Source organism: Carassius carassius, chromosome 49 (genome assembly GCF_963082965.1).
Source record: "Carassius carassius chromosome 49, fCarCar2.1, whole genome shotgun sequence".
Taxonomy (NCBI): Eukaryota; Metazoa; Chordata; class Actinopteri; order Cypriniformes; family Cyprinidae; genus Carassius; species Carassius carassius.
The window spans coordinates 19508211-19521075 of NC_081803.1; the positions used below are offsets into that span (position 1 = coordinate 19508211).

Below are 12865 nucleotides of genomic sequence, written 5' to 3' on the forward strand. Positions count from 1 at the left end.
TGATAACTGTTGTCAATTCTAAAAAAAAAAAAAAAAAGAAGAAAATTCAGCTCATAAGAGTAATTTGAACTGAAATCAGTCTACAATGTTCACGCTGTAATGCTTTGTTTTACTAAAAAGAATCAGCTCATAAAAGTCATTCATTCAGGAATCGAAATACATCTGCCCCATTCATTCTCTAAAAAGAGTCATTCATTTGGGATTCGGATTGCACTGGTCAAGTAGATTCACTAAAACGATTCACCTCATAAGAGTCATTACTTTGGGTTTCGGAATACACTGGTCAAACAATATGATTTGATTCACTAAAATGAATTGGCTCATAGGAGCCATTCATTAAAAAAAACAGACCACACCAGATGCGCAGTATGTTTGTGATTTACCAAAACGAATCGACTCATAAGAAACATTCATTTGGGTTTCAGAATACACTGGTCGAGCTGTATGATCCTGATTCACTAAAACAAACCGGCTCATAAGAGTCATTCATTCAAGATTCATATTATATACTATACTGGTAACAAGTGAGTAAAAGCAGTATTTTTACCTTAAAATACAGAGGCTCTTGTAAATTGTCCACTATCAGACAAACACGTTCATCCCAAACTGGGTTCAGGTTCTTGTGGACGATTTTACTGCGGAAAACTTCTTTGCCAGCAATTTTGAACTTCACATATGGGTCACTTGTTCCTGAAACATAGGAACATTATGATCTCAACATAACTGATTACTTGTTTCAACAAATCATAGAAGGAACATTAGTGGAGTATTAGTGGAGACAACATGAGCAGTAGGTCTTACCGCCTCTGTCTCGAATGGCAAGGTTGTTTCCTCTTTTCAGCACGATGTCTAACTGGTACATTGCTGTAGTGGGCAGTGAAGGCCGTGTTCCACCGTTACCAGCTGCATTAATGCCCTGAAGAAAAGACATTGTCCCAGAAACCTTAGTGCAACTGATCGAAAGAACCTCTTCAAATATTATGTACATCCAAAGCCAATAATGCCAAATATAGGGTCTCACAACTCAAAAGTGCTCATATGAGAATACAAACTGTAACAGAACTTACACCTAGGGAGAAAATGTATGATTCAAATTAGGACAGGATGTTGCAAGATGCTTAAAACTGATAAACTGGTGCTCTAAAATCAGCATTGAGAACATAATCGAACTCATTATACAGACCAAGTAAAATGCTTTTTATTCTGTTTTAACAGTTTTATTAGAATGACCATTTGCACTTGCTTTTACTTAACTGGACTCATTACAACACTATATCAGTGTTGTGTAATGGCATGTTGCAACATGACAAGTGTCCTGCTACAAGTCATTTATCTGTCCGCACTAAAAGCAAGAATGCTGCACAATGTGAAGCAGTCACAGTAAGAACAATGTGATTCCAATTTGTTTTCAACATTCACAAAGACAGCACTCATTTTGTACCAATTTTGTCCATGTGTCCTTTTGTGGAGATGTTCATTAGTGAAATAAGTCTTCACTTTGTTGCATGCCACTTCATTAATTTGTCTAATCAATTGTGGTTGGTCACTTTAAATGTTAGTCAGACAATCTAATCTCGTCTAAGTAGCCAGTTCTTGAACAGAATAAGCTGTAAATAAACTAAAAAGTGAGAGTCACAGGCTAAACTAGCTAGTTGTTGTCAATGGCTTATTTTTACATAGGAAGTGAAACACTGTGTGTGTGTGTGTGTGTGTGTGTGTGTGTGTGTGTGTGTGTGTGTGTGTGTGTGTGTGTGTGTGTGTGTGTGTGTGTGTGTGTGTGTGTGTGTGTGCGTGCGTGTGCGTGTGTGTGTGAGATGTCAACTTCACACATCTGACAGTGCTTAAAAACATCCTGAATAAGTAATGTGTTGTTTTTTTCGGTGCATGGTGTAGACTAGTGGTTAATGGTTTGTTCTGAAAAGTTGTGGATTCATAAACTATCATCATTGCTCTCAAGCCCCTATCTTGGACACCTGCTGCAAGACATTTCAAGAAGATACATCATGTAAAAACATTATTTTTTTTACTACATTGTAAAATGATTTTTAGAAGTTGTAAATAAACCAAATACTACTGCAGGCTTCCTATTTCAAAATGCCATGTTTAATTTCATGTTACTTGCCATTGATTTGCAATTATATGTGAAAATACTAGCAATTTCTGAGTGAAAATGCTAATGTGTTGCTAGGGTGTCCTGTGTGGTTGCTAAGGCATTACATGTTTGTGTTCAACGAAAGTGTTACTAGTTCTACAGTATGTGGTTGCTGAAGAGTTGCTAGGGTGTCCTGGGTGTGTTCTATGTGGTTGCTAAGGTGTCCTAGGGAAGTAGTTTGCTGGCCCAGGCTAAATTATATTTGATGAAATTCTGGTCTAGATATGGGGCTCAGATCCATTCTTCAATAACTCATTAAGGAAAAACAACCATCTGAAAGTATTAGAAAACCACTCCTCAACAAGCTGCTTGATTTGATTCATATCTGTAGCACAAATGGTGCAAAACACGTTACGTGAAGTCTGGCATCACTAATTATGTCGCTTAAACACACTATTTAAAGACCATATTTGATGAGTACTACACACATTCTAATTCCTCTTTCCACCACTGAGTGAGAGATGAGGTCAGAAACACACTTCTGTCACACAATGTGTTTACAGTGTCAGCTGAAAGCAGGTAACCCTGTTTAATGACAGGATTGGCAAGGAGATAGAATATTGTTATTAGAACAGGGATCCCTCTAACAACATCCTGGTGCCGTGTTTGAGATAAAGATGTTCTGATGACTGATTTAACATTTAGAGATACAATATTTATCATCTTCCATTATTTCAATAGACAACATAATCTAGCATCTCAGTAACATTTCTGCACCGTTAAAATCAAACGGAAAAATCAAACAAATATTTTGTGATTATATATCAGTTTGATAATTATTATTACTATTTTTATTGTGATTGATTATTACGATAACTATTACTAAATGAAAACTAAATGCGTCATATTATTACTGTAATATCACTGTAAAATATTTAGAATACTGTATTTAAGAAAAGTATAATAATCTAATTGTACAGTGCAACTGTAAAATATATAAACTGGGTAAAAGAATAATAATATTGTTGTTGTTTATTATGATGATGATTTTATAACAACTTTACTGTACAGTACAACTGTAAAATATAAATTGGATAAAATGAAAATCAAATTAATAATATTGTTGTTTATTATGATGATGATTTTATAAGAATTTTATTTTACAGTTCAACTATAAAATTACAGTACTAATATTTATATGTATTATATAATCTTATTTTATCTTAATTTCTTCACTTTCAAAATTTCTTTCGACAGAAAACTGCAGGGAGCTTTAAAGCTGACCTAGTTCGGCCCTCCCTTAGAAGACCTGTCTAAGATGACTTCACCTTCCTCTGTTCTGTTCTGAGCATCTCTGTGAGCAAAGACACTCGTCGTCTCTCCTCCGCTGTGAGGTGTTACAGGAGCAGATCTCCTAAGGAGAAAGACACTGACATGGGGAATGATGCCAGCCAAAAAAAAACATCAACCGCTGCACTGAAAATCATTATTGAGGTTTGTACAAGTGGCTCATGTTGATTGTTCCTATAAATCAAATCTCGTAATAAGCTTCCTCTAGCTCCATCAAGTACAAAAAAAATAAACAATAAAAATAAAAAAGGTGTTAGTGCAATTTAATTTCATTAGAGATAGTTACGATACAACGAAACTGTCTATTTGTACTCAATGACAACGATTTTGGGCAATAGTGCAACCAGTAATCAGTCAACATGTGTCCTTTATGCAAATATCCATTAATGCAATGCATCCAATACTAGAAACATCTGAAGTCATGATGACTGGACTTTGGCAAGAGAAAATATTTCATGATAACTTGCCAAAAGGTTTAACAGGAAGATGAAGCAGTTGACAGTATTGTGTTTAAAGTTATAGAGCAACTTCCTGTTTGCAAGAAAAGCAGCCTGTAAACAGAAATGGGGTCCTTTATAGGGGCCTCAGGGGGTGTGTGTAAAATGCACATGCATTAAGTGTAATTTCGAAAGACAGGAAACATGTGATCTCTTTAATGTTGTTTCCATTGCTGTCTAGTCTGATATGTAGCATTTAAGCCCTGAGCAATTAGACTCCGATGTCAGTGAACGTGACTGGCTTGTAGAAAAGTTACAGCTAGGATACTCATCCCACAGTCTGATTTTACAACCCACATGACTTTAAAGTGGCATAACAGTTTTAATAAATTTTACTTACTTTTTAAGATATAACTTTTTTGGCCAATAGTCAAAAAAGATATTCAAATACAAAAAACTAATTCATTTACTAAAAATTGTATTTTTTTATTCAATGATGATTTAGTCATTTGGAATATCTTAATAACACACACACACACACATATATAATTGCAGTTCCCACATGCCATGACACATACACAATCAACATGCTCACCAAAGTTAGCACCTATGGCACATGTAGAGGAGTTTCAGAGTTACCTCTGAGCAGACTAATCATCTCTACTGCCGGATCCTGAGTCACAGATTCCTCAAAAAATGCATGCTGCTGTTTCAAATCAAATCTCAAACCTCCTCAAAAGCCTTCCTCATCTAACCACAAAGACAGCTCCAGCAGCTCCATACCAAAACAAGTCCACACATGTAATGGAGTAAAGACAGAGCCAGTATGATCCAGTGGAACTCAAAGCTAGGCTGTGATGTTTGTCTGACTCTAATCTCTGCTGCGCTGTTAGTGGCTGTTAAACCAGTGATGTATAGTTTGGGAAGGACATTATTGCTCAACGTTTTTCTCAGTCATAGCTCAGGACAGGAGCCATAATGGAGTTTTGAATTATGATTATTTAAAATGCCCCTATGCCATTTCGAATATTGCCTTTCATGTAATGTAGCTGTATGTGAATGTAAACGATCTTCAAAGTTGTAAAGCTGAAAGAGCACGACAAATAAAGTTGTCCCCCAAAAGAATCAACTCTGGACAGCCGAAATGAGTCGTCAGTAATTCGCGGTGTCCTACGCAAATTTTTATTTTCACTTCTGAAAGACGAGGCTGCAGAGAATCAGTGGTTAAAACCACTTTATCATTTTTTTCCCACTGTACCACAGCAATAAAACCCCAATCTTTTTTTGTATTCCCGTCATTTTACTGACGACTGCTTCTCAAATCTTGGGGAGTTCAACGTGTGATTCACAAAATGCTTGCTCTTGAAAGATGGCTCAGTACCCAGTTTATTTGGACCAGCTGGCTCCACTGAATCACAAAGTATGATAAATAATAGATGTTTTCTATCAAGTGTTCAAATTACAAAACTATGGCAATAAGCGTATCATTTCCGACACGTGCTGTACGTGGTAGACCAATCACAACAGACTGGGCCATCTGACCAATCAGAACTGCTTCAAACGAATCATTTGAGAATCGATGGAAAATGAGGTGATATTAAACACATATTTTGAGAAAACAAAAGCGTTTTTTGGAGAAGGGTCTGGCTGCAGACTTGCATTCTCAGACTCTCAGACACTTGTGCTTCTACTAGCGACGTCACTTGCAGTCTTTATTTTTTTATTTTGTTCTATTTATTGATAACTTTTTGTTTGAATCTCTCAACATTTTACAACAATAGACAGGTGGTGAAGACAAGAAAAAAGAAACTAAATTACAATGTCACTTGCAATCCTACTTGCACTCTCCGCTACCTGTGACGTCACTTGCAATCAACACAAATCGTGCGTGTTGCCAATGGAGACAAGACGCTGTGGTGGTGATTAAACGATTAAAACAGGGTCCTGCAAGAAAAAGACAAGACCGGAAAATCCGTGGCCGCAGAATATAAACGCAATGCACAAAGTCTTTCGTTAAGCGTTTTCCTCCTATAGAAAAAACAAACACTTAATATGGCATAATGTATTAAGATACATTAAGTTCAATACTACAAGGCAAGCAGATGGCTATGAACACAATGCGCAAACTTTTTCCTCCCATACAGCAAAACGCTTAATGTGGCCCAATAACAGACTAAGATGATAAAGACAATTCATTAGGCCTAGTCTATCTTGAGGCCTATGTCTTGTTGTTGACTCATTGAATATACAGACCAGCAAATATGAACGTGCATTATGAAATGCATTAAGTGATTTTAAAAGGATCAACTCCGTACAGGCAAGCAGACGAGTAAAGAACGCAGTGCGTTAAATTGTACATTAAACGTTTTCTTCCTATAGAATATCATTATAAATAAAACACATAATGTAGCTTAATGGACAAAGACAGCGATATAAACGAGTTGTAGACAGTTTATTCTATATGGAAAAATGCTTAACGCGAAACTTTGCATGTTGCGTTTATTCTGGGCTCACCTGCGTGCCTGTACATATTAGTTATGTATTTTAATAATGAAGAGAAGCATATTGAGTTTGGCCTTTATCATCTTAGTCCATTATGCCACATTTTGCAGTATGTGAGGAAAATACTATATACATATTCATTAAAATAATGAACTGTATATTTAATTTGATATTTGAATAGCATCTTAATCCATTAAGCCATGTGAAGTGTTTATGTTTTTCTACGGGAGGAAAACGCTTAGCGAGAGACTGCGCAAACGTTCATATTCTGGTGTTCTGGCCACGGATTTGCCGGTCTTGTCTTTTTGTTGCAGGATCCAGTACGTTATAGTACTAAATTAGGTTTAATCGTTTAATCACCACCACAGCGTCTTGTCTCCCATTGGTAACACGCACGATTTGTGTCGATTGCAAGTGTCGCAGGTAGCAGAGAGTGCAAGTAGCGATTGCAAGTGACATTGTAATTTAGTTTATTTTTTCTTGTCTTCGCCACCTGGCTACTGTTATAAAATGTTGGGAAATTCAAACAAAAAGTAATAAAAAGTTCAACTAAATAAAAAAATAAAGACTGCAAGTGATGTCACTAGCGGAAGTGTAAGTGTCTGAGAGTGCAAGTCTGAGAATGCAAGTGCAAGTCTGCAGCCAAACCCTTTTGGTTTTTTGACCTTGCATGCATGTAAACCTAATGTAGGAGAGTCCCAAAACAATATTAGGAACCTTTTTTTTTTTCACATCAGACATTCACATCTTTTTTTCTAAGACAAGGACAGGGTTCCCACACCTTGACTAAATTCAAATTCAAGGACCTTTCAAGGACTTTCCATGTCCAATACCCTCAAATTCAAGGACTTAATGTGGGCACACATTTCAAGTGAGAACGAGGTTACATCATGTTATCTTGTAAGATTAATTGTTACAGTTTTCATGTGTCAAACACAATTATGCAAAAAAAAAAAATTCATACATTTTTGGCCATATGACAGAGATCTGATATTCTATTTGTTTTATTTCTGTTTTGCATAAAACTGAAGAATATTCGGTATATCCTGTACTGATATTAACTTTTGCATGGATTTTATTGAAAGATCTTTGGCTCATGTAACCAGAAGTTTTAAGATATATGAATATGCTTTTAAGTTTGCTTACCTCATGGGTCAACCTCATCTTAACAAGCAAAGCAATTCAACATTAATTTCTGGGTGTGTCTGTAAAACATTGAGGTACCATACTAGTAGTTTTTAGGAAGGTAGTAGTTAGGAGTGGGGGCTGGGGTGTGGTTGGTTGGTGGTTAAAGTAGTGCCCAATGTAGTGCAATGTCAATATACCAAATATCAAAACAGAAAATATGTCATTTCCATACATAAAAAACATATTTTACATTCACTGTTATGCATATTGATCATAAACACAGCTAAAAAGCTTCCTACCAGTGGCCCTCCTTCACAAAACTTAACATCTTGCACAGTTTTATCATAGGCAGAATGCAAGCATTTTAGTCAAATGTAATTAAGCAACATTTCAAACCTTTAACCAGCAGGGGAAAATCAACCCATTAACAGTTTAAAAGTAGCCATAGGAAGAAAAAAAATGCGGACTTGGTAAGCCTGCATTCAACACGATCTGCAGGAGTCAGGTTTGACTGATCACGGCAGGTTGAGGAGAGAGAGATGGCTGATTCAAAAGAGATTTAAATACTCTGCGTACTCTCCATAATGTGCAAAAATTCCGCAATATTCGAATGTTTGCAGGACACAAAAATCACAGGAGCGGGCAATAATGGTCAGAAATTCTGTGGGAGTGGGATAAAGACAACAGTCCCTGGCAGCGCTCCAATACAAAAAACACACTGGCGACTCTAGAAAGAACAGCAGAATTCCCGTTATTTTAGGTTTAGCCAAAGCTGTGGTATCATGTCATCAAAATCACATGACCTCTCATATGTCCAGTCATATTTGAGGGCATAGCAATCATGAGACAGGAAGCACATTGTGTGAAGACCACCCAAAGGTCAGTAACAGAGTTTGGACAATTATGATATTAAGGAGTATGAATTAATTTTAAACAAAACTTGTTGGTCTAATTTGCTTATAAAATGTTCATCAAACTATAGTATAACTTTGTATGCATAAACTATATAGTTTATATTTTTATCAAATGTCCTAGTGTCCCACTTTAGTAAATGTGGTTTCGAAAAGTGGGACAGTATGATTAGCCTAATTTGGGACAGTACAAAAAATGTGTGGTATATTATGCAATATTAAAATGCTGATACCGCAGATGTTTAAGGTCATGGGAACTTTTTTCTTTTGGTATGGTTAGAAGGCTCTTTGTGGTTCTTGTGTGTGTGTGTTGTGTACCTGGTATCCTATGCTATGAGGACCAGATGTCCATTTTGACCTTGTGGGGACATTTTTGGTCCCCATAAGGAAACAAGCTTATAAATCATACAGAAAGAAGTGTTTTAAAAATTGCTAATGTTTTTAAAATAGCAGAAAGTTTTGTGTGAGGGGTGGGTTCATGTATTGCACGATTTTATATTTTGCTTTCAAAAAGACCTACTGTATCCTTTGCCTGTTGTTAAGAAAAATGAACTAGAGAACAAATTAAGAAATTCTGACTGTGCATTTAATTTTTTTCTATCTACATAACAACATAGGTCTTTGATAATAGTTGCTTAATGTCTTGCAGAGATGAAGTTCATGAGAAGCAGCATTAGCTGCATGCGTGTAAATGAACACAGTTATGCTTTTAACTCTGAAACACATGAATATTTACTTTTCTTAAAGCCTAATTCTTTAATTATTAATAAAAACATAAATAAAACACACACACACACACACACACACACACACACAAAAACACTTCTCACTTGCATTTTTTAAAAATTATGTCCAGAAGAAAGAAAGACATACAGGTTTGTAAAGACCTAAATGTAAGCAAAACAAACCACTGACACTGGCAAAAAACAACAACGAAAGATCTCATTTGTTTTTTTAGATTGTACATACATTCATATTCAACTTATTCAAATATTTTCTTCTGTATTTACGGATCTAAAAAAGCTGATGCATATCGACAATCAATAAGATAAAATGTACTAATAAAGACAATAATTCTCTTCTGCATATGAAGTGAACCGATAAACTTGTATAACCTTGCTTGGCACCTTTTTCAGCTTCAAGCCTGCTAATGTGTTCATATGTCTTTACTTTTAGGCAAGTTCCTCTTCTTGCAAACCAGCTTACATAAGAAACATCACACAATGTAAATAAGCTGTCACAGAATAAGAATATGTGAATAACTCCATTTTGACAAAAATTTCAGATAGAACCTTAGGCTGTGCACAAAATGACCATGCACAAAAATACCCAATTCCCGTAAACCTTGGTGTGCGTAAATGTTGTAAATGTACAAGGGCAAAGATATTCAAATGCATACACGCAACAAAAGATGTCTGTCTACTGATAATTGGAGGAGTTCTGAAATGATATCTTATTTGGACTTGCAATGTAAAAAATATTATAGTGTCAAAATCATTCTGTTTCTTAGATTGTATTCAAAGCAGTTGCTAGGGTGGATTCAGCAAAAGTGGGACATCATGTAAAATGAGGCAAATTAGTTTAATGGTCGATTGCCCTTTAAACCCAATCTCCAAAGTCATTTACAAAGTCATTCTGGAAATGTTTCCATTTTTCCAGCAGGAACCTGGCTGTAAATCATAATTCTTATAGGAAAATGTATTTATTATATTTTGTAGCAAATAGATTTCTCACTTTACCTAACAAAAGGTAAAGTTTATCACTATCAAATAGAAATTACGCTAAATATTTGTATAGATTTATATTTAGGGAGCTGTGGCATCACAAAACCCTATAGGGAATTGCTATACAAATTTATCAAAACCTGATTGTTCACTGTATTTATAACAAAAACAATCTTTTTATTAAGTGGCTACATTTCTTTACGTTTTAAAACATCTGCAAGTGTGAATGTAGAGAGTAAGATAAAATAAATAAGGTAAAATCTGCATGCATCACTTATTACTGCAGTGCAAATGGAAAAACATCTGGAACATTATAAATCATCTTACCACACTTTTATTGATCTTATCCTCGTTACCATTCATCACAGCATCATCGGTGCATGTGGACCCCTGCAGAGCAGGTTTATGTTGGGACTGCACCAAATCAGAGAGTGTCGGTTTGGAGCTGATTGTTCTTTTGGGCATCTGGATCTCCGCACCGAGCGACGCTGCTGCTGGGGCCGCCGTACCGACACTCTGCTCCGGCATGACGCGGCGCATCCTCCCGCTCTCACCACCATCCGAAGCGGCTGCCACACTGTGCAGATTGGGTTGAGACGAAGACAACGCTCGGTCCAAACCATTTGGTCGTTTCTTTTTAAATATCCAAAAGCCACTTTCTTGCTTTCTGTCTTTTTTGTCCAGTTTGGGACTGCAAGTGAGTTTGGGTCTGCCGTGGAAGGACTTCCACGAACCCCGCTGATGCTCATGACGGGTTGGAGAAACATCATCCATGTCCAGTTTCCCTTCCATATGATCTCTGCAGTCTGCTGCTGCGTCCCACTCAGATGTTTCTGTTAGGTTAATGTTGAAACATGCAAACCGATGCAAATAGCATTTACTTTAGTGTTGCGCTCAGCAGGACATGTTGAGCGTTAAAAGCATGTTTGATGCGGAAGTAGAGTGATGGAGAGGCAAGTTGTTCCTCAGCACATCTGCAGACCTTCATGGTTTTATAAAACGAGACACTCCCCCCGTCTGTGGTCCTTCATCCACGCCCATGTATTTAAAAAGTTGCAGTGTTACCCATAGCTTACAAAATAAATAAGTCATCTGATCACGCAGTGTTCCTGCCCACCGAGCTTTTAAATAAAACGCTTAACGTGGGTTAATGCAGTCAAGTCAGCGATTTGGAGTCTAAGGGTATTTTGGGGCCTGGAGAAGTTTTGTCATGCCCTGACATTTGTGCTTTTTTCAGTTTCTTATAAATATCTAAATACCAAAACTCAGTTAACGCATTATTAATAAAGTATATGTAGAGACAATCAGATGAGCCAGAATAGAACGCAGTGCGTTTACAATTATGCTTTAAGTGTTTCCCTCCCATCATTATAACGGTGGAAAAACACTTAAAACGCGTTAAAGGGATAGTTCACCCAAATAGCAAAATTATGTCATTAAATAACTTACCCTCATGTTGTTCCAAACCCGTAAGACCTCCTTTTATCTTTGGAATACAGTTTAAGATATTTTAGATTTAGTCCGAGAGCTCTCAGTCCCTCCAATTAACTTAGTGTACAGTATATTGTCCATGTCCAGAAAGGTAAGAAAAACATCTTCAGAGTAGTCCATGTGACATCAGAGGGTCAGTTAGAATTTTTTTGAAGCATCGAAAATACATTTTGGTCCAAAAATAGCAAAAACTACGACTTTATTCATCGTTGTCTTCTCTTCCGTGTCTGTTGTGAGAGAGTTCAAAGCAGTTTGTGATATCCGGTTCGCGAACAAATCATTAGATGTAACCGGATCTTTTTGAACCAGTTCATCAAATCAAACTGAATCGTTTTAAACGGTTCGTGTCTCCGCATTAATCTACGAATGACTTAAGCTGTTAACTTTTTGAATTGATCTCACTAATGTTCTCTAGGCAGGATGCAATTAATGTTGCAATTAATGTTTCTATAATATTTAGTAGTAGCTTATCAGTGGTGACTCAGTTCATGTACATATGGCAGAAATTTACAAAAATAAATTAAAGATATAATCAAACAGATGACTAACACTATTAACTGCAATTATTAATGCAATTCAATGTATAGCAAAAATTTTTATAGTTAAGTAATTATAGTTAAGTAATGATAATTTGTAACTGATACGGACTTAATTGGTAGCCAGTGCAGAGACTGTAAGACTGAGGTAATATGATAAAATTTTCTTGACCTGGTAAGGACTCTAGCTGCTGCATTTTGGACTACCTGCATCTTGTTTATTGAAGATGCAGGACAACCCCCAGCAGTGCATTACAATAGTCCAGTCTAGAGGTCATGAATGCATGAACTAGCTTTTCTGCATCAGAAACAGATAACAGGTTTCTTAGCTTGGCAATGTTTAGAGGATGGAAAAATGCTGTTTTTGTAACATGGGAAATATGATTTTCAAAAGACAAGTTGCTGTCCAATATAACACCCCGATTTTTGACTGTGGAGAAAGTAACAGTACATCCGTCTAGTGGCAAACTGTAATCTACAAGATTTTGTGTACTGTTTTTCGGTCCCATAAGTAATATCTTATGTCTTATCCAAATTTAATAGGAGAAAATTATTGGTCATCCAATCTTTTAAATTTTTAACACACTTTGTTAGCTTAGATAATTTAGAAGTTTCACCTGGTCTTGTTGAGATATATAGTTGAGTACCATCAGAATAACAGGGGAAATTAATCCCGTAATTTCTAATAATACCA

General features: G+C 36.3%; 1 protein-coding gene across 2 annotated transcripts in view; it reads right to left on the reverse strand.

The window, feature by feature from the left end:
• Positions 1–11199, reverse strand: part of LOC132132471 (multiple C2 and transmembrane domain-containing protein 1-like) — a 28576-nt gene extending 17377 nt beyond the window's left edge. The window contains exons 1-3 of one of the 2 annotated variants that reach the window (XM_059544849.1): positions 10472–11199; positions 802–916; positions 548–690 (exon numbers count right to left, since the gene is read on the reverse strand). In XM_059544849.1, the coding sequence (XP_059400832.1) occupies positions 548–690; positions 802–916; positions 10472–10936 (723 nt within the window). In that variant the 5' untranslated portion in view covers positions 10937–11199. Of the gene's footprint in view, positions 1–547; positions 691–801; positions 917–3420; positions 3481–10471 lie in introns of those variants that run through there. The other variant, XM_059544850.1, reaches the window with a different exon arrangement.
• Positions 11200–12865: the final 1666 nt, after the last annotated feature.